The 22,501-nt window shown below is 42.4% G+C and overlaps 1 protein-coding gene and 1 long non-coding RNA gene across 4 annotated transcripts; one reads left to right on the top strand and one right to left on the bottom strand.

The window, feature by feature from the left end:
• Window positions 1–10,229: 10,229 nt before the first annotated feature.
• On the bottom strand, window positions 10,230–11,856 carry LOC141027453 (uncharacterized). The gene is made up of 2 exons (XM_073504484.1): window positions 10,309–11,856; window positions 10,230–10,253 (listed from the first exon to the last, which is right to left on the bottom strand). The coding sequence occupies exons 1-2, from the start codon at window positions 11,854–11,856 to the stop codon at window positions 10,230–10,232; spliced, it is 1,572 nt and encodes a 523-aa protein (XP_073360585.1).
• Window positions 11,857–16,828: 4,972 nt separating this feature from the next.
• Window positions 16,829–20,981, top strand: LOC109753667 (uncharacterized). Of its 3 annotated transcripts, XR_012189785.1 has the most exons (4): window positions 16,832–17,617; window positions 18,243–18,309; window positions 18,430–18,480; window positions 18,791–20,981. It is a non-coding gene; the product is annotated as an uncharacterized lncRNA (long non-coding RNA). The 3 variants fall into 3 exon arrangements; XR_005762570.2 differs by having other exon boundaries at window positions 16,829–18,309; XR_005762571.3 differs by having other exon boundaries at window positions 16,830–18,309; window positions 19,052–20,981.
• The last annotated feature ends 1,520 nt before the right edge of the window (window positions 20,982–22,501 follow it).

Here is a 22,501-nt window from a genome sequence, read left to right as displayed (position 1 = left end):
GGGTTCCTGACGGCCCCCGACTGATACTTTGTGGCGGAGCGACAGGGCAGGTTGAGACCACCTAGGCGAGAGGTGGGCCTGGCCCTGGTCGGCGTTCGCGGATACTTAACACGCTTAACGAGTTCTGGGTATTTGATCTGAGTCTAGCCATTTGGTCTATACGCACTAACCATCTACGCGGGAGTAGTTATGGGTATCCTGACGTCGTGGTATCAGCCGAAGCTCTTCTTGACGTCAGCGACGGAGCGGCGCGCGCCGGATTGGACTGGAACGCCTACTAGGCTAGGTCTGCTTCCGGCCGTGCACGCAACGTGCAGGTGTGCAATGGGCGATGGGCCCAGACCCCTGCGCGCATAGGATTTAGACCGGCGTGTTGACCTCTCTATTGAGCCTAGGTGGGGCTGCGACGTGTTGATCTTCCGCGGCCGGGCATGACCCAGAAAAGTGTGTCCGGCCAAATGGGATCGAGCGTGTTGGGTTATGTGGTGCACCCCTGCAAGGAAGTTTATCTATTCGAATAGCCGTGTCCCTCGGTAAAAGGACGACCCGGAGTTGTACCTTGACCTTATGACAACTAGAACTGGATACTTAATAAAACACACCCTTCCAAGTGCCAGATACAACCCGGTGATCGCTCTCTAACAGGGCGACGAGGAGGGGATCGCCGGGTAGGATTATGCTATGCGATGCTACTTGGAGGACTTCAATCTACTCTCTTCTGCATGCTGCAAGATGGAGGTGGCCAGAAGCGTAGTCTTCGACAGGACTAGCTATCCCCCCTTATTCTGGCATTCTGCAGTTCAGTCCACTGATATGGCCCTTTACACATATACCCATGCATATGTAGTGTAGCTCCTTGCTTGCGAGTACTTTGGATGAGTACTCACGGTTGCTTTTCTCCCTCTTTTCCCCTTTCTATACCTGATTGTCGCAACCAGATGCTGGAGTCCAGGAGCTAGAGACCCCGAGGATGATTCTACATGGAGTTCGGCTTCGAGGAGTAGTTAGGAGGTCCCAGGCAGGAGGCCTGGCCTCTTCGATCGTTGCTACTTTTGTGCTAGCCTTCTTAAGGCAAACTTGTTTAACTTATGTCTGTACTCAGATATTGTTGCTTCCGCTGACTCGTCTATGATCGAGCAATTGTATTCGAGCCCTCGAGGCCCCTGACTTGTATTATGATGCTTGTATGACTTATTTATGTTTTAGAGTTGTGTTGTGATATCTTCCCGTGAGTCCCTGATCTTGATCGTACACATTTGCGTGCATGATTAGTGTACGGTCAAATCGGGGGCGTCACAAGTTGGTATCAGAGCCGACTGCCTGTAGGAATCCCCCTTTCCAACTCCTTGGCCGAAGTCGAGTCTAGACATTGCAAAAACTTTTACTAACATGGCTGTGTGTCTTACGGGCCCACGTCGCCACTGGGTGGTATTAGGATCTTTTACTCCTTGTCTATACTCTGGGACTCTGATCTCTCTTCTATTCGGGTTAAGTGAATTTTGCTATATCTAACATTAGGATCTCGTTATCACTTTCAACCGGAGAGCCCCTTATTACTGATGATCGTCTGCTGCACGTGAAGACCCTGAAGATACTCTCCGCTGATAAGCCGAGAACTTGTGTTCATCGCTTTTGCAATTCCCTTTCATCGATAAACTCCTATGGATAACCGTGTATACTCGCCATTCATACAATGTTTCCCAGTTCATCTTGTTATTACAAGATACCCCGAAATTCTCTCTATTGTTTCGAGAATACTTTATGCATACTGCCTTGCAGTTCCTTTCCACTTGAATACCCCTACGGATAATTCTTCGCTCTTATCGAGTATCTACTCATTCCCAGTTGTTCATGTGTTTTGCAAAAGACTTCGAAATACCATTCGATCTTCCGAAAATCCTCAGGAGCCTTTTTGCTCTTGAAATTCTTGCTTACTTGCATTATGATTAATCTTAAGTCTCGCAATCTTATTGGCATCTCTTGTCATTATCATTTTGAGTCCGTTGATTCAATTTGTTGCGAATGCTCACAATCCTCAATCAGATCCTAGTATTCATCCTTCCGGATCAGACGTCATTTTAAACGTGAGCTGGATCTCGACCAATCAAATTTGCCATCGATTGTACCCGTAAGTTTACTCGACTTATCCATCCTCAATCAGAGCGTTTGCTTCTGATCCCTTGAATTTGAAATTATAATTCCTTTGCATTGAGCTTTGAGTTAGTCAGTTGTTTCTATAATCTGATCTCCTTGCATTCTTTCTTCCTCTGATTGAGTACTGATGCTCACATCAGATCCCTTGTGGACCACCAGCCCCTTTTGTCGGATTTTATCCGACAATGTCCTTCATATTAAATAAGCTTATGAGCTTTTCCTCGGATACATAATGCCTTTGGTAAATTGTATCCTCTGCTTTGTGAACCATGCTCTACTTTCGAGCTTGTATTATTCACTCCGAAGTTTGTGGTATATGTTCCTAAGATGCCCTAATGGGTTGAACCTACGCCTTCCCTAATCCGTGTGAACCCGAAAGATTTCATGGGTCATACTTATCTGGTATTGCATCAGGTAAAAACTTTCAACAACTAATGTCATTTTCGAAATACGAGAGGTAAATGAAAGGTTATGCGTTGAACAAGTGGGAGTCGACCTTGAACCCTGTGTTCATGCCCATGGACACGATGTATACCTTATCATGGAAGCGTCTCTTAAAATAATTATCCCCTTGTAATAAGTTCATCTGGTATCCGTGGACGTGGTTCCGACCATGTTCTCCTTTAAATACCATTTCTCGTACAAGTTTAAGCACTTGTCTTCTATAAGAGCAATACCCCAGTCCAACCTCTACTTTGTTTTGTCGTCGAGTATTACCCCCTGGTATCTCGAGGTTATCACGGAACTGCATAACTTCTTATGAGTTCTCCATCAAGTATTACATTCTCATTGATTCCAATTTTTCACGGGCTCCGAGTTATTAAACACTCAAGGACGTCGATAACTGAATCGAGTCCGCATCACGATTAAACAACTCTTAGTAATCTCCTTTGTTTACGAGTTCGTACTCGATCACGTCATCCCTAGCCTGCTCGGCTATGTCATTATCGTGCCGATTTTAACTGTGCTACCTGGTCTTTATTCCCGGAGCACCACTTTCGACGATGAGCTAAGCTTACGTCGATTTTCCTCGTCATATCATTTCGCCTTGAACAGCAAGCTTGATTTCGAGTTTGTGTCGTACCCCTGGTTCCAATAACTTTTCACTTCATCATTCCTTTGACTTGATGTCATCGCCGATCGATTACCTCTTCATAAATTCTCGCTACAAATGTGTCGTGAACATCATCAACATTCTGAGCTCTTCCAAGATATCTATCGAATTCTGGATGAGAAATACCATCCTTGCCCTCGATGATTTGTTTTATCATCGACCATTTTATTGCCTTCCATTCAACACAAACTTGTTCGTGTTTTGTGTTGTACCTTGATTTCCTTGCTATCTAGCTTATGATATGTTCTACCTTGGAGTATTACCATCTTTTATGTCAAGAATGTCGTAAGAATTTCACCACCTCGTATGACATCTTGGTACAGTGATACCTCTCCCCATCACCATTCTTTCTTGGTCCCCGTGTTGTTTCTAAACGAAGTACCAACAAATGAACTATGATGTGTAAAATTCAAAACTTCCAGCAACCCTATTGCTTGTAAGTTAATGAACGATAGTTTCATTCCTTGTGTATTGGTTATCGAATCACCATTCTAACATTGATCATGCTACCTAAGCCTATATTCGGGTGCACCTTTCAACCAATGTTTAATTGTGTATGTTTTCCTCGAGCATACATCATTAAGTCATTCGATCTAGCTAATGTTATCTCCTTGTTCACATAGTTGTGGAAATCCATCTTTTGGAAATCTCAATGGATTGTCGCTGAGTCAATCAGTCACCTCCTCACCTCTCCTTGGTTTAATGATGAACTATTGTTTCAGGAACCCGCTCCCATAGTTCATTTCCTGATAATTTTATAATGTCATCTTGTCACTTTGTGTTGCACCTTTCTTCTCAGGCATCCCGAGTCTGAGTTATCCTGACACCAATCAGATCTGAATCTCGGTCAGATATGATGGTTGGGACATATTTTCGAGAGTTATAACATTGGTCTTTATGTGACCCGGTAACATGGTGTCATGCCTAGCACCCCCCTGGCTGGAGGACCTATCATTACAATTCCTTTTGAAAGGATAACCATTCTTCCTGGAGGAAATTGTGAGACTTATTCTATAAGTTGTTCCTGATGGATCCTTTGTGTATCCAAAGTCCGACCTTGCTTGAAGACCATATCAATGCTATCTCGAAGCATGTCTGTGTTACTCCGATCTTCAATAAAAACATTTGAAGCATAATGCTAAATGTTTCCAGCTCAATTATCCAAACACCGCTGTATGGGTAATGTCATGAAAATTCTCTCCCGTACCTAAAGAGTTTTCCACATTATATCATGTCATGGATATCATGCTCTGCTTGTCCTTGGGAAGGATATACCCTTGAAATATGTGTTTAAACAAAGTTTCCTTTCCATTCTTCTGCTTAATCTGATAATCATATTTTCCTTTCCATTGTTTGGTTTAACCTTTCTGGTGATCTATATGATCTAAGCAGTAATATTCTCCTGCTTATGTAAACACCTCGGTGTACAACTCTGTCAGTAAGCCGCCCACCCCACAGCTTTACCTGGGACGCGACTCGCACCATAAGCGGGTCGAATTCACCCAGTAGGACCCTCGAGTCAGACATCAGCATCCCCAAATAGGATATGGGGAAGGCAGCCAACATGCAATTCAAATTGTCTCCAATCCGATGTTGCTCGGTCGCAGAGTAGCCTAGTATAATGAACCCATTCTTGTTGAAGTTGAACTTAAGACCCGACATGGCCTCAAAACAAAGAAGAAGGAATATAAGGTTGAGAACGTGAAGGTCCAACCCCTCTGCCATAATCATGGTATCATCTACATACTAGAGATGAGTGACCCCTCCACCAAGAATCAGGTGCCACACTACCTGTTGTGATTTTGTCACGGCAGGTGTCTTTGAAAAAGGACTTAGTCGTGACACCATCACAACCGGGTGGTAGCTTGAACGGGGTTGATCGGAATTAAGAGACACGGGTTTATCGAGGCTCGGTCCCTCTCGGCGGCGGCGGAGGTAATAGCCTACTTCCTCCTTGATTGATTATTGCTTGAGATATCGATTATAAGGGTGCGACTTGACTAACCTAGTAGTACTCGAGAGCTTGTAACCTAGTCCTTTTTCTACCCCAGGGGCTCCCCTTTATATACAAGTCGAGGCCCTTAGTTTACAACATAGTCCGAGTGGTAGTACAAACTCGTGCCCTAGTCTGTTTACTACCTATATCTTGCCTCCCAAGTAAGGGAGTTTCCTTTTAGTTTCCTCCTTGAGCCTGCCTCCCAGATGCCGGGCCATAAGCCGGCCTGCTCTATGAGTCGCCTCATGGGCCTTCAGCTTCATAGTCATTGCGGCCCACATAATGAATCTGCTCCAAGAGTCGCCATTGGATTACCTGGCCATAACCTGTCCGGGTCATTGTGTGTGGTTATATCCCCAAATTAGCCCACATGTTAACTTGGATTTATCCATGTTAAACTTCACACTGGAATTAAGTCCGGGCCATCCTTTGATGAACCAGAACCTCTCTTTTGCCTCTTCAGCTTATCTTTCGACAGGATCATGGGAGACTGCCCGGCTTGTGACACTATTTTGCTTGACATTTCTTGTCTCCTCTTGTTGTGACATCACCTTCCTGATTTTATGGAGCTTAGATGTGACGTCATAGCGAATCTTTAAGTATATCTGCCAGGCCTGAAAATCGAGGTGCCTTTTTACCCAAAATTTACTATGCCGCCTGGATTCTCACGCTTGCCGTTCCACCTTTTTACCATCTTATAAATACGCGCACGGGGCTTCTGGTTTCACTTTTACCGTCATCTTCCTCGCGCCCAATGCTTCTCGCGACCGTAGCTCTGTCATGCCTCTTCAAGTTCTCTAGCCAACTCGGCTGCATCTTCTCCACTGCTCCAGGCGTCGTCAGAGTTCATCTGTGGTGCTTCAACTGCATCCGCAGTGCCCCGGCATCCCAAATACTTCTCGTCAGATCTCATAAGTACCCTACTTCCCTTTTGCAGTTCATCCATAGTTTGTCGGTGTTCATCGCCATTTCTTCCCTGTAGATCCAAACTTGCTCAAATAACTCAAGTAGGTATTGTATTAATCTGATGATGCCATTTACATCCACTAGGAGTTTTGTATTACCCCTATTAGACGCCCATTGACAGATTGGTTCCTACATCTATGCTTTTTCAGGTATTTTATTTTTCCTTTTCATAGCAATTTCCAGATCCGTAGGTGTAGCCATCTTTATAGTTTTTCTGTTTGCTAGCTTATCCCCATAAACTGCCCAACACTTCGTCAAATTACAAAATGCTGCTGGGTAACCACGACCGGCTCATCAATTTGCTGGCTTGTTCATACTTTAGTATGCTTTTGATAGCTTTAAGTCACATCTTGAATAACCATAATCGACTCGTTGTTTTACCGGCTTAGGACACGAATAGCTGATGTCGGCTCATCGCCATGAACATAATGTGGCGGCTTATTGTCATTACCTTCATTTTGCAGTCCAACATTAACATAATCATCATGGCTCCCAAGACCGACAAAGCCGTCAACTGGGTTGGATCCCATGTTTCAACTCTCATGTTGGATGACCTCGTGGGTCAAGGTCTGCTGTCAGCTAAAGAAAAGATCGGGTGGCGCGCTCCCGAAGAAGAAAGTCCCCCGCAACCTCAACAAGGAGAAGTTGTCTTCTTTGCAGATCATCTACATAGGGGTTTCTGCCCACCCGGGTTAAAATTCTTCCGTGACATGCTCAATTTCTTCAACCTCTGGCCCCAGGATCTTGGCCCAAACTCGGTCACCAATCTCTGCCAATTCCAAGTTTTTTGTGAAGTATATATATCTCTAGACAGAGCCGACCGTCCTTCTCTTCCAGGAATTCTTTTACATCAACCACCAAACAGAGTTCAAAGATGGTCCCAGTATAGAACTTGGTGGAATTTCTGTTCAAAGGACGAAGAAGAGTGCCTTCCCTAAGGCCAAGCTGGCGAGTCATCCCAAGGGTTGGAATAAAACTTGGTTTTATTGTAGAAATACCGCCCCTCAAGGTGAAAATCCCATGTCGGATTACGTACATACTGGATCGGCTTAATGTCGCTGTTACTTTTTTGGGCTGGCCATCCAAGGAGGAGCGGAAACAAATTGCACCTTTTTATATCAAGTTGAGGGCCTTGACGGCTAATGGCCTTACCGGGATCGATTTGACCCTGTGCTGGATAAGCTGGCGAGTTCAGCCCCTTAGCTTAAGGGGCAACTTGATGTGCAACTACACTGATGATCCAGCAGATGCACAATGCTTCAGTCAAATCAATCTATCCGAAGATGAAATTAACAAAGCCACAAAGAAGCTGCTGGGAGAACCTCAAGAAAAATGCAATAAGATTGGGCTAGCTCCCTTCTATCTCACCTATCATGTGCCTCAAGTAAGTGCATTTGTGCTTTCTTACCCATTCTGCTTGTGATTTATTTTCTATCTCAGGCTTAATTACCGACTCATCATACATGTAGGCGGACTCCAGGTTTTGGAAGAAGAAAACTTGAAAGTCCGCTCCTCCAATTGAGCAGGAAAACGAGCCGGTCGATGCTGATGAGGCGGCTGCTGGAGATGAGTCGGAGATAGAGCTCAATTCACTTGGTCGTCTTTTTATTGAACTTGTTGACGCTCTCTCTTCTCAGGATAACACTGAGACCAGCAGAGCCGGCAATGTTGAGGTAATTTCAATTTCATCAAACTCGGAAACATATGTCCCGAAGAGAACAAGACGAGCCGTCAGAAAGGTACCATTTTCGCATCTAGATGCTCACTTGGACCCAAATTTTATTTTGAGCGAAACACAACAAGCCGGTACGTCAAAACGCAAGACCCAGAACAGTTATGGGGAATTGTCCACCGGCTTATATCATGAGCCGGCCGCTCGTAGGCGACGAACTGAGGTGCCTTATAGCCCAACCCCATTTCTCCCATGAGCCGGTCTTATTAGACAACCACTTAATCCTTCTGACTCAAATTATCAGGAGACGTCGCTCTCTTCTGGAGAGTCGACTGCGTCCCAGCTTCCGGCTATCACGATCAAGCTTGGGTGAGTATTTGTTGCATCATAGTTTTCCTTACCTTCATAACTGCTTCTTTGAACTGATGTTACTCTTATGACTTCAAAGCCAAAGCTATTTCAAAGAAGAAAGTTGGCGGGTCATCTTCTGCCGCAGCAGCCCTGTTACTCAAGAACCACCAATGGTTAATCCAGAGGCCCAAATCAACTCTGCTGGTAAAGATAACCCAGAGCAGGGATTGAGCCAACTCATGAAAATGAGTCGGTAAATGCTGATGAGCTGGTGATGGTGGAAGAGCCAGTTCATGCAGATGATTAGGTCAACACAAATGACCCGACGCACAATGTTAACCCGCCAAGCCCTGTACGCGCCTCTAGTCCTATGCGGGAGACTGCCGTCACGTGGAAATGATGATGCAAAGATGACCATCATCAAAGAGGCTTATAACGCTCCAGAGGCTTCGACTGCCTTGGCCAAAATTATAGCCAAGGATGAGCCGATTATATTATATCTTCACTTCCGCTTCGGTACACCCCCTAAACACATCAATGGCTATGATTACCCTATATCCCTTCATAATGATGGGCACAATGGTCTTTTTCTGAAAGTACGCTATCCGGTTAGCTCGCACGAGGTATCGAACTAGTCACCTCATCCTCAAGACTAGACAGCTTTGCCGCTCCACTACGCTTACCTTTTGTGATAAAAATAGCAGAGTGTATAAGAACCACTAGGCGGAAGCGCAAAACCAGTCCATCGGCCCATCAATCTGACCTCCCAAGAAAAAGTAATGCGTTTTATTCGCACTTCCGAAGACTCGATCTATGGGCCTCAAAAACTTGGGGCGACCAACTAGACAGTAGTCTATGGTTAGTGAAAGGGAAATAACCCTTATGACTTTTTGACAAAATTGAAAAAAGTTCATCCATTAGAAAACAAGTCCACGGTTTTTTGACAAAATTGAAAAAGGTTCATCGATTAGAAAAGAAGTTCACGAATTTAAAAAAAAGTTCACAAATTAAATACTTTGACTGGGCTGGTTCATTGTCGTGCGTGAAAAAGGGAACAACAACAACAACAAAGCCTTTAGTCCCAAACAAGTTGGGGTAGGCTAGAGGTGAAACCCATAAGATCTCGCAACCAACTCATGGCTCTGGCATATGGATAGCAAGCTTCCACGCACCCCTGTCCATAGCTAGCTCTTTGGTGATACTCCAATCCTTCAGGTCTCTCTTAACGGACTCCTCCCATGTCAAATTCGGTCGACCCCACCCTCTCTTGACATTCTCCGCACGCTTTAGCCGTCCGCTATGCACTGGAGCTTCTGGAGGCCTGCGCTGAATATGCCCAAACCATCTCAGACGATGTTGGACAAGCTTCTCCTCAATTGGTGCTACCCCAACTCTATCTTGTATATCATCATTCCGGACTCGATCCTTCCTCGTGTGGCCACACATCCATCTCAACATACGCATCTCCGTCACACCTAACTGTTGAACATGTCGCCTTTTAGTCGGCCAACACTCCGCGCCATACAACATTGCGGGTCAAACCGCCGTCCTGTAGAACTTGCCTTTTAGCTTTTGTGGCACTCTCTTGTCACAGAGAATGCCAGAAGCTTGGCGCCACTTCATCCATCCGGCTTTGATTCGATGGTTCACATCTTCATCAATACCCCCATCCTCCTGCAACATTGACCCCAAATACTGAAAGATGTCCTTCTGAGGTACCACCTGACCATCAAGACTAACCTCCTCCTCCTCACACCTAGTAGTACTGAAACCGCACATCATGTACTCGGTTTTACTTCTACTAAGCCTAAACCCTTTCGATTCCAAGGTTCGTCTCCATAACTCTAACTTCCTATTTACCCCCGTCCGACTATCGTCAACTAGCACCACATCATCTGCGAAGAGCATACACCATGGGATGTCTCCTTGTATATCCCTTGTGACCTCATCCATCACCAATGCAAAAAGATAAGGGCTCAAAGTTGACCCCTGATGCAGCCCTATCTTAATCGGGAAGTCATCGGTGTCGACATCACTTGTTTGAACACTTGTCACAACATTATTGTACATGTCCTTGATGAGGGTAATGTACTTTGCCGGGACTTTGTGTTTCTCCAAGGCCCACCACATGACATTCCGTGGTATCTTATCATAGGCCTTCTCCAAGTCAATGAACACCATATGCAAGTCCTTCTTTTGCTCCCTATATCTCTCCATAAGTTGTCGTACCAAGAAAATGGCTTCCATGGTCGACCTCCCAGGCATGAAACCAAACTGATTTTTGGTCACGCTTGTCATTCTTCTTAAGCGGTGCTCAATGACTCTCTCCCATAGCTTCATTGTATGGCTCATCAGCTTAATTCCGCAGTAATTAGTACAACTCTGAACATCCCCCTTGTTCTTGAAGATTGGTACTAATATACTCCGTCTCCATTCTTCTGGCATCTTGTTTGCCCGAAAAATGAGGTTGAAAAGCTTGGTTAGCCATACTATCGCTATGTCCCCAAGACCTTTCCACACCTCAACGGGGATACAATCAGGGCCCATCACCTTGCCTCCTTTCATCCTTTTTAAAGCCTCCTTCACCTCAGACTCCTGGATTCTCCGCACAAAACGCATGCTGGTCTCATCAAAGGAGTCGTCCAGTTCAATGGTAGAACTCTCATTCTCCCCATTGAACAGCTTGTCGAAGTACTCCCGCCATCTATGCTTAATCTCCTCGTCCTTCACCAAGAGTTGGCCTGCTCCGTCCTTGATGCATTTGACTTGGCCAATATCCCTCGTTTTCCTCTCCCGGATCTTAGCCATCTTATAGATGTCCCTTTCACCTTCCTTCGTGCCTAACCGTTGGTAGAGGTCCTCATATGCCCGACCCCTTGCTTCACCAACAGCTCGCTTTGCGGCCTTCTTCGCCATCTTGTACTTCTCTATGTTGTCTGCACTCCTATCCAGGTATAGGCGTCTGAAGCAATCTTTCTTCTCTTTAATCACCTTCTGGACATCATCATTCCACCACCAGGTATCTTTATCTTCGCTTCTCCTTCCCCTGGACACTCCAAACTCCTCCGAGGCCACCTTACGAATGCAAGTCGCCATCTTCATCCACACATTGTCCGCATCCCCTCCTTCCTCCCAAGGGCCCTCCTTAATGACCCTCTCCTTGAACACCTGAGCTACCTCCCCCTTGAGCTTCCACCACTTTGTTCTAGCGACTTTGGCACGCTTATCCCGCTGGACACGAATCCGAAAGCGGAAGTCAGCAACCACCAGCTTATGCTGGGGTACAACACTCTCTCCAGGTATCACCTTACAGTCTAGGCACGCACGCCTATCTTCTCTTCTCGAGAGGATAAAATCAATCTGGCTAGAGTGTTGGCCACTACTAAAAGTCACCAGATGTGATTCTCTCTTTCTAAAGAGGGTGTTAGCTACAATCATGTTGTAGGCTAGAGCAAAGCTTAAGACATCTTCTCCTTCTTGATTCCTGATGCCATAGCCAAAGCCCCCATGCGCCCCTTCAAAACCTGTGTTAGATGTACCCACGTGGTCATTGAGGTCTCCTCCTATGAAGAGCTTCTCACCAATCGCTACACTCCTAACCATGTCTTCCAAGCCTTCCCAGAACTCCCTCTTGGTGTTCTCATTGTGGCCTACTTGCGGGGCATACGCGCTGATAACATTAAGAACCAAGTCCTCAACTACCAGCTTGACCAGGATAATCCGGTCCCCACGTCTCTTGACGTCTACCACTCCATACTTGAGGCTCTTGTCGATCAAGATGCCTACGCCATTTCTGTTTGCAGCCGTCCCCGTGTACCACAGCTTGAAGCCGGTATCCTCCACTTCCTTCGCCTTCTGTCCTCTCCATTTGGTTTCTTGGACGCAAAGGATATCAACACCTCTCCTCACCGCTGCATCAACTAGCTCCCGAAGCTTCCCTATCAGAGACCCTACGTTCCAGCTACCTAAGCGAATCCTCCTAGGCTCGGCTAGCTTCCTTACCCTTCGCACTTGTCGAGTCAAATGCGAAGACCCTTGCTCATTTTCCACTACATCCGGGCGCCGATGTAGCACGCCACTAAGGATGCGATGATCCGATCCTCGCTCACTTGCCACTGTATCCGGATCAAGATACGGCGCACCACTTGGGGGGTGACGGCCCGGCCCTTGCCCATTTCCCACCACACCCGGGTTCCGATGTGGCGCGTCGCTGAGAGGGTTATGCCCCAACGAAAATCTTTTGGGTTTCATCTCCATAAGAGTGGCTGAGTTTTTACGTTGGCTCGCCAAGCCTATCACAACCCTCCCCCTTTACCCGGGCTTGGGACCGGCTATGTGAAAAAGGGGAAATTAAAATAATAGTTTTAAGTACCTATTTAAATTTAAATTTTATTTTTTTCCTTCAAACCTGACATGGATGCCTACCATGGGCATGCCCATCTGGCAGAAGTTGAGATCATTTCATGAATGTCCAAAATGACAACATGTTCAACAGAGGGTGTTCGGCCAAAAGGCACTGTCTGAGAGCATGTTGTTTTCCAACATCCTTGTAATGGCCTCATTTTTTCCGTGGCCTTGTATGACAGTTTCAAGGCACTGTGTCAAGTTATTTTGGTTTTTGACAAAATTTGCATTTTTTTAAGATTTCTCGGTCCAAAAAGATCAATAAATGGTCGGACGTGTCGCAACTTGCATATGATGTAAAAAAACGTTCAAGCCTGACATGGATGCCTACCATGGGCATGCCCACTTGTTTACAAAATTTGGTGTCATTTAAAGGATGTCCACAAATAGATCATGCTCAACGAAGGGTGTTCAGGTAGGCCAGAAGCCTAGAAGGCTCTATTGATGCACGTTATTTTTTGACATCCTTGAAATGAAAATATTTTTCCCATGGCCTTGTACGACTAATTCAAGGCTCAATGCCAAGCTGTTTTGGTTTTTGAATTTGTTTTGTATTTTCTGGAGTTTTCTCGGTCAAAAAAGACCGAAAAATGGCCGAACATGTCGCAACTTGCATACATTGTCAAAAATCATTCAAACCTGACACGGATGGCCACCATGGACATGCCCACCTGCTTGCAGATTTGAAGGATGTCCAAACATAGACCATGATCAACGGAGGGTGTTCAGGTAGGCGGGAAGGCTCCGTGTGAGAGAACGCTATTTCCCGACATTCTTGAAATGACCCAAATTTTTTCATAGCATTGTATGACCAATTCAAGGCAACATGCCAAGTTGTTTTCGTTTTCAACAAATTTTGCAATTTTTAGAGTTTTCTCGGTAAAAAAGGCCGATAAAATGGGTGGGCGTGTTGCAACTTGCATACAGTGTCAGAAATCATTCAAACCTAGTATGGATAACTAGCATGATCGTGCCCATCTGCTTGAAAAAGTTGGGGTCATTTCAAGAATATCCAAAACTAAACCATGTTTGATGGAGGGTGTTCGTGTTGGCCAGAAGGCTTCGTCTGAGGGTACATTGTTTCTCGTCATCCATAAAATAGCCTCAAATTTTTTCCAGCGGCTTCTATGATCAAATCAAGGCACCATGCCAAGTTGTTTGAATTTTCGATAATCCTTGCATTTTCTGGAGTTTTCTCTCTGAAAACTGGTCGATAAATCGCCGGATGTGACACAACTTGCATAAGGTGTCAGAAATTCGATCATACCTGACATGGATGTCTACCATGGGTGTCCCCACCTACTAGAAAAAGTTTGGGTCATTTCATCTATGCCAAATTGATCATGGTCATGTGACACGTTCGGCCATATATCGCCCTTTTAACCAAGAAAACTCCAGAAGATGCAAAAATTGTAGAAAACCAAAACAACTTTGCATGGTGCCTTGAGATGGTCATAAAAGTAAATAAAAAAATTGGGATCATTTGACGGATGTCCAGAAATAACGTTCTCTTAAACAGAGTCTTCTAGCCTACTTCGACTTGAAGATGGTGTTATTTTTAACATTCTTAAAATGGTCTCAACTTTTGCAAGACGGTGGGCATGCCCATGGTAGGCATCCATTCCTGATTCAAAGGAAAAATATATTTAAAATCATAGTTAGAACATTTACTAAAATTGTTATTTTGAACTTTTAACATATGTAATAAATACACAGAGATAAAATTGAAAACTGTTAATGCTTTTTTAAAAGTATTTACTAAATATTTAAAGAACAAATTATATAAAATCATTATTTAAAAAAGTTACTTAAAACTTGTATTTTGGTATTCAAAAAGATAAAAATGAATTAACGAAAAAAATGAAAAATAGAAAATAAATTAAAAAGCTTAGGCCTTGGCACAATTAGGTGACGACATCGCTCCCGTCGGGTGTGTGTTGGGTCGGCCCAAGAGCTCACGGATTTGGAAACAGTTCATCAATAAAAAAAATATTCATGGATTTCAATTTTTTTTTTTGAAAAATTCTAAACAACTCACTAAGAAAAGGTTGCAAACAGGTGTTCCTGGTTTCGGGAACATCGGCTTCCTAGCCATTTTTCCGGTTTTGCGAACCTTCTCGAAGGTCGCGAACCGCATTTTTTATTTTCCTTTTTCTTTTTATCTTCTCTCCTGTTTTATTTTTCTGGTTCTTTTTTTCCTTTTTGTTATTCTTTGACTTTTATTTTTTATTTTTGTCCTATTTATCATATATTCAAAATTTTCAGAATTCAAATTGTGTTCGTATTTTTTCTGATTTTTTGTTGAATTATTTTTTTACTGGTTTTGAAAAAATGTTTGCGTTCTAAATTTTGTTCCGTCTTTCTGGAAAATGTTCGCGTTTAGATATTTTGAGCAAGTTTGAAAGAGATTAACTTTTCCTAAAATTTCTGTACAATTTCTAAAGATAATAATATTTGTATTTTATGAACAAAAAAGGAAATATAAAAGGCCGAGCGAAAACTGTGCATAAAAGCCGAAAGTAAAAACAAAGAGTGAAGGTGCTTTTTTTTTTCTTAACGTTATTTATCTCGAACAAGAGGAAGTAAAAAGGTTAAGAGACACACCAGATTAGATATGCCAGATGGTTGTGCGCTTGTGCTCAGTGCATCAGGACTGTAGTTCGATTCCCAGGCAATGCATGTTTTGAAGTTTAGAACTTAAAAAGGAAACTAAACGGGCTGAGCCCACGAGGGAGGGGTGTACGCCCGAATTGTACACGTACACGTTCTAGTGAATACAAATTGTGAAATGTTCATACTACCATTTATACGGCAGATCCTATTTGACGTTCGTTAGCGTCAAAAGGTCGTGCCTTCGCTGAGGCGATCCTGTGGTTGGGCTGGCCCATGGACGGGATTCGTGGTTTCTTCGTTCTCTGTTGCCACCTTCGCTGTTTCCTGCGAGTTTTTTCGTTTTTCTTCTTTGGTTTTTTGCTTCTGGTTTTTTCATTCTTTTGTTCGGTTTTTCAGTTGTACTTTTTTGCATTTTGTTTTGATTTCTTTTTCCTTCAGTTTTTTTGTTTATTTTCTATTATATTTGTCTTCTACTTTTACCTTTTTTTTCTTCTCTTTATTGTGTGGTATATAGAAAGTTCACCATGTAGTATAAAAATGTTCATCGTATATTAAGAAAAATGTTCATTGTTTTTCTGGAAAAAGTTCACCATGCATTATAAAAATGTTAAACGTGTATTAAAAAAATGTCAACATACATTACCAAAATGTTCAGCATATATTAAGAAAATGTTCAACATATTTCAAAAAATGTTCATTGTGTATCTAAAAGTTGTTCAGCCTATATCACAAGAATGTTCAATGTGTGTTTCAAAATTGTTTATCGAAGATCACAAAAATGTTCAATCTGTATTTAAAAGTTATTCAGCGTATATCACAAAAATGTTTAATGAATTTTTTTTCAAAAAAATGATCTGCCACTGCGTTTAGTTCTTAAATATTTGCACGGCTAGTCAATCATCAACCTGGAGCAGTTCGAGTGGTAGAGAACATTAGCTCTGGATCTTGTGTTCGTGAGTTCAATTCCTGGATTGAACATCTGTTTTTGCTATTTTTAACGGCGGCTTGTTCTGTCGCCCTGACTGGGCCGGCCCATTCAGATACCGCGTCTTGCGCGAAAGCTCGTCGGTTTGACGCCAGCGAGCGTCAGCTAGGAGGTCTCCCTTTATATGTTTTGTTAGGGGGGATGTACCGAAGCGAGACTCATTGGAGGCATCATTAAAGTCTTCTCATTAATCCACATCATCAAAATTAATTACACCGTTGGATTTTAAAATTTACATACATGATTAAAAGAAAACATACGTAACACAGATGGTCCCATCTCATTAAAAAAGGTATATGACACGTCCAATATTGTGGAACAAATAAAGCCTCCAACCGTTTCTCTTAAAAAAGAAGGAAAGCTTCCATCCGCTGAAAAACTCCAATGTAAAAGGAAAACAAAAATCCACGATCCTACTGGTTGCTCGTAAAAGCCTGCATAAAAAATGGATTTGCTATTTTACACTCGAGTGTTTTTCAATTTGCCGTCATTCAATTTTCTGTCCGTTTGATCTCGTGCTGAGATCTGTGGTTGTCGGGCGCGGTTTATTTATTGGGTAGCCTGTTTCCATTGACCATTGTCCCTTAGTAATCATTTTCCTTCCCTCCTCCCCTTTGAATTTTTCTCCATTTCATTTTGGGCGCACTGTTTCAAAAACGGAGAGGGGCAGAGAGGGAGCGATAGGTAGAGGCGTTCGAGCGGCGAAGGAGAGGAGGCGATTCCGTCGGGTTCTTGTCGTGTCCGAGATCCATCTCTGCTCGAGCTTGATTTGCCCTGTCTCTCCCCCTTTTCTCGTGCGATTTAGGGCTCGCCCGGTTGGTTGTTCTTGTCTCTCCCCCTTCTCTCGTGTGATTTGCCCTATCTCTGTTGGTGTAGATTCTAGATCGAGATCTGGGGATTGTTGGTAGTTGTATTTTGATGCGTTTTTGTTGCTCTTTTGTAGATTTAGCCGTTGGTTCTGCTTGTAGTTTGTGTAGTTTCCCATGGATGCCCCTCTGCTCGTGTCAGATGTATGAATTCGTGTGTTAGTTCTGGCTCATATGCTTCCCCTGTTAGGTTTTAGGTGTTCTTGTTTTGATTCCCTCGGTGGAGGCGCTGGTAGGTTGTTCGTTCATGTAAATTTGTTTAGATGTTGGTCATCTGCATAGGGTTAGGCTTTGTGATTTCTGCTGGTAGTATTGTCTTTGTTTGTATTGATTCACCTGGCTTGCCCTCTGCATGTGTAGTTCTACCATCTGGTAGGGTTAGGGTTTGTGATTTTTGTTGTAGTTGTAAGTGTTCTAGCTTGCTTTACTATGTTATTGTGTAGCAGATTTACAGGGGATTGGTCTGGCTCGCCCTCTGCATGTGTATCCAATTTAGGTACCTTGTTGATAGTATTCTCTTCAACATTTGGTCTGCATGCTTCTTATTTTTCATGAATTACAGTGGATGATAACTCAGAATTAAAATGTAATGTGTCCCATAATTCCCCGATTACACTGTAAATTTACTAACTGTAATATACCCTAGAATATTACTGTGGATTTTAACTCTAATTTACTGTGTAGTTTGTATGCTTTGTCTCTAACTTTTTTAGGTTATTTTTACTCTATAATTGTGAGATAGTTTACCCAGGAATTTGCACTCTAAATTTACCTCTGAGTTGTGCTATATTACACTGTAATATACCGCACAGTTACTGTGTCATTTCCATGTAAATCATTGTATTTGTCAGTTAGATTTCTCTGATTTTTCAGCGTTATTTCAATGCTTTAGCACTGTAATTCTTCTAGTTCCTTCCTTATTTTCTGTGTTAGATCATCTCGGTTTAGTATTCTTGTGTATTCTATTTAGCATTTTGTCTGTACATGTTGTGTAATTTTCATGCATCTTTTTTTCATGAATTACAATGGATTTTTCTCTGATTTACATTTTAATGTTTTCCATAATTCCATAATTCCCCAATTACTCTATGATTTACCAACTGTAATACTACCTCTGTCAGGAATTACTTGTTGCTCAAATGGATGTATCTAACACTGTTTTGCAAGAACTTTCTGGTGATGAAGGAGGTATTGACAAAGCCCTTTCGAAGTTCTATATGAATCAAGTGTATTTTTCTTTCTTTATAGTAGTTAATTTTGTTTCTGGTTACTTTTTTTAGGTTGACCAATGTCTATTTGTTTTTTCAGAAAGTAAAATGCTTGAAGAGGAAATTATGATCTGCTGGGCGAAGGAATGTGGTTAGTCCTCCTTTTTTTGTGGGGTGGTTAGTCCTCCTTGATTGTTCCTAAAGTTATATCTGAGTAAAATGCTCCGTGATTTATTTTCCTTGCATGTAAACATTTCCCACAGTATTTTTTGACTGATGTAGTTCTGTACTTTTGATGTTATTATCATTTCTTTTTGCTTGCACTTTGCAAGTTATTTTCTTCTGCTTTTTCCAGTATAAGTTATTAGTCTTTTTCAATGACTTTTTCATCTTGTTCATGTGAGTCCATTTTCTTCGTCATTTTCCACTACAAGTTATTATCTTTTTCTTCTATTTTGTAGGAACATATCAATGTCTCTTCATTGAGGAATCCATTGTCTCCGTCTTGTTCATGCGAGTCATCTGATTCTTTCCTTTCTCCATTATTGTGGTCCATGCTTGAGTTTGTTTTACCTGCTGATGTAGTGGGATCAATATATCCAGTCACCTGCAATTTTAATCACTTGTTTCAGTTTTGTTTTTCTTAAAGCTTTCATCTATGATATGTATTTGTTTTTGAATTTTTGTGTGCCTTCCTAATCCAAATTCATGCTATAAAACAGGTTTGTCTCCTAGGGATTAGATTCCGCTCTGCCGTCTTCGCTTACTGTTGCTACGTCATGCATTTCTTCCAATGTCTGCAGAGTAAGTTAAAATGTACGCTACTGCTTTATTTTCTCAGGTCTTATAAGAGTTCCAATGTCTACTTACATTTCTATCTATTCTTGCGCTGTTGATGTTATTTGCATTGGTCTTGGAGTTTTCCTCGTTATTTTCAGTCATCCTTGTAGGCCCATCTCATGAGTGTACCAGCAAGCAACAGGGCAATTTATTTTTTATAGTTGTTCTTTACTCAGATTGGTAGCTCTGCGGTAATTGAATTTGCTTTTACCTTGTATATAATGTCGGAATGTAGAAGAGCGGTGAATGAAAATGTGTCCTGTAACTTTTGTTAGCATTTATATTTTTATATATGTAACATCTTCCTATAGTTTCTGCTAGTGTAACTCACATTTAGGATGAGTTCTTCCTGTGACAATCTCAGTAGGTCCTCTTCAGTTGCTGTCTTCATCATACTCCTCATCTGGCATATTTGAAAAGAAAATGTCAATATTAACAATATTGAGCAACAAACTGTTTAGATATATATGAAATTTGCTGGGTACTTTCACTGTTGTGCTTTGTTTATTTTTGCTGTAAATAGCTGGGTATTCCCTGTGTAATATAATGGGAACTATCACCGTAAATTATAGTGGACTAGCTCTGGAGTTTCACTGTATTTTGCTGGGTTTTTACAGCACAAGTTCATCATTGCAAATCCTGCATTATTTTTGTGCAATTCCCTATGTGAGTGTTCCGTATTTTTCAAGGGTATTTACAATGTAGGCACTTTCACTATAATTCTTGGGTATTACAGTGTTTGTTTTTGGTCACTTACACTATAATTTCTAGGGGTTTTACACTATAATTCAGTGTAAGCCCTTAGTTTTACTAGTGTTTTGGGTACTTGCAGTGTATTTACTGTGTATGTAATCTGTATTTTCTATGGTATTTACACTGTAAATCTTGGTACACTATAATTCAGCGTAAGCTCATCAGTTTTACTAGTGTAAATCAGTGGGTACCTGCAGCGAATTAGTGTGTATGTAGTCTGTATTTTCTAGGGGATTTACACTGTAAATCTTGGTCACTTACACTGTAATTCATCAATTTTACTAGTGTAAATCAGTGGGCACTTGCAGTGTAATTACTGTGTATGTAATCTTTATTTTCTAGGGGATTTACACTGTAATCTTGGTCACTTACACTGTAAGTCTTTGGGTACTTACAGTGTATGTACAGTGTAATTTCTAGGGGATTTTCTTGGGCGGTTACATTGTAATTCCTAGGTTTTTACAGTGGTAGTTCACCAGTTTTGCAAGTTACCTGGGTAATTGCAGTGCCATTTCCTGTGTATGTGGACTGTAATTCTTGGTAATTTACAGTGTATGTTCACCAGTTTTGGGTACTTGCAGCCTTGTTTTCGTTTCAAACTTTACACTAAATATTTGTCAATTTTTATTGTTTCTATGCTATCATGTGCATATTTTGTTTGTATTTGCTGTATGCTTTTTCAGAGTTTGCAGTGTGATTTTCAGCTACCTCAGGTTTGTATTTACCATGTTTTTTGCCACTGTAATTATAGACTTCAAAGTTTCTGTAATTACAAAGTTTCACAACTGCCAACGATCACACATTCTTTAGTTTCTCTGATGATTTTGTTTCTCAGTGTTTCCATGTAAGAGATGAAGCTGGTGAAGGGGTTGAAGAATTGGGGTGGGAGTAGAAGTGTTCCTGCTCCCCTGATCTGGGGATCGTCTCTTGAGTGATTTTCCTGTGATCTCCCTCATTGTTTGGCTGATGTTCTCTTTAGTAGAAGTGTTCTAGGTTCAGTTGAAACTGGGTCAGAGTTTAGCCCGACCCGTTTTGTTAGAAATACAGAACATACAATTACCGGGGGAGGGGAGTTGGACATACATGTTGCATTTGTTTATTTGTCAGGAAATTTGAATGTTACCGAATTAAAAAATAGTAGTAAAATGCTAAATAGGCAGTCCCCTAAAAAAAAACTTGCGGAACATAGATGGTTACATCCCATAAAAATAGGCATCTAACACGTCCAATATAGTGGAACTAATATAGTCTCCAACCGTTTCTCTAAAAAAAATGAAAGAAAGCATCCATCCCTTCAAAAACTCCGACATAAAAGGAAAACAAATTCCACAATCCCGCTGATTGCCCGTAAAATCCTCCATCAATAAAAATACTCTGCCATCTCAATGAAAAATATCTGCCGAATAATATCTCCGTGGACTCCTCTACTTGGCCACTCCTGCCAATGGCCGCTGGATGCGGTTTTTCTACTTCAAATCAAGTGTTCTCTCAAGTCTCCTAATCGTGTTCCTCTCCAACCTTTGAATCTCTCTTTCCAACTACATCAATCCATCAGCTATATTACGTGCTCTACCTCAACCTTTCAATCTGAATTCCCAATTACAACAACCATCATGTGTATGTAGATGATTTCATCTCACGGTGCTGACAACAACCATCATATATATATTCCGCTACATTATTTTACCCCATGATAAGTTGATTTAGCCGATACAATCTACTCAAACATGCATGTATGGATCTCCTGATCGTGTTCCTCCTGTTCGACCTTTCAATCTAAGTTTTCCATTTTCTTACAACCTGTATATTCAAGTACCTTAATTTATCCCACAATGGTTAATTTAGCAGAGCAATATCCATCCAGTCAAACCACGAAGGACGGCAACAAGCTTGTCGAAGATAGCAACAACTCCATAGTTCCTGTAATTCCAAGAGCGGTTGGCAACTCGACAAATTGCTATCTTCCGTATAAGACAGTCACCATGATCGTATTTGAACGTGCGTAGAATACCGGGGTGCTCAACCTCTGGGCAGTCTGAGATTTTTGGAAGTGGAACCCGGTGACGAATGTACACATTCACAAGTTCCCACTCGCAGTTGTACCCAATATAAACAACCCAATCTCCATTTGGGCCTGCCCAAGCCTTGCCCTCAAGTGATGGCATCTTAACATCATACGTATCATTATCAAGCGGAATCAACTTGCACAAGGCGAGGCTTCCCTCGTCCCCGCGCCAGTCAGCAGGGTCACGACGAAGAAGATAGGGGAGATCAAACCGCTCCTGGACCCTTGGGTTCCTTGTAATGATGTTATTAGTTGAGTCGAGAATGGTCTTGAACGAACCTGCCATGCTAGCCGAGGTGATGTTGTCGCACCGATCAATGAGTTCCCCCACCACGTCATCTTTCAGATCGGGGCAAGAATAACGGGGTCGTTTCCGGCTTGTTCCCTCCATGGAGAAGACGATCGAACAATGGCAGAAGGAAGGGTGAAGGCAAATGGAGGAGGGAGGAAGAGCGTGCGACAGCACTTGCAAATCGAGAGGGAAAGGCAAAGAGTCGGTGGACGGTTGCCAGTT

The sequence above is a fragment of the Aegilops tauschii genome, chromosome 7, assembly GCF_002575655.3.
Source record: "Aegilops tauschii subsp. strangulata cultivar AL8/78 chromosome 7, Aet v6.0, whole genome shotgun sequence".
Taxonomy (NCBI): Eukaryota; Viridiplantae; Streptophyta; class Magnoliopsida; order Poales; family Poaceae; genus Aegilops; species Aegilops tauschii.
Note: the sequence above shows the minus strand (reverse complement) of the source record. Positions and strands in the feature narration are given on the sequence as shown.

Coding starts and splice junctions, on each gene's coding strand:
- LOC141027453 (XM_073504484.1), bottom strand. CDS start 11,856: ATGGTTAGGAGTGTAGCGATTGGTGAGAAGCTCTTCATAGGAGGAGAC. Junction 10,254..10,308: donor AGGACATGTACAATAATGTT/GTGACAAGTGTT, acceptor CGATTAAGATAG/GGCTGCATCAGGGGTCAACT.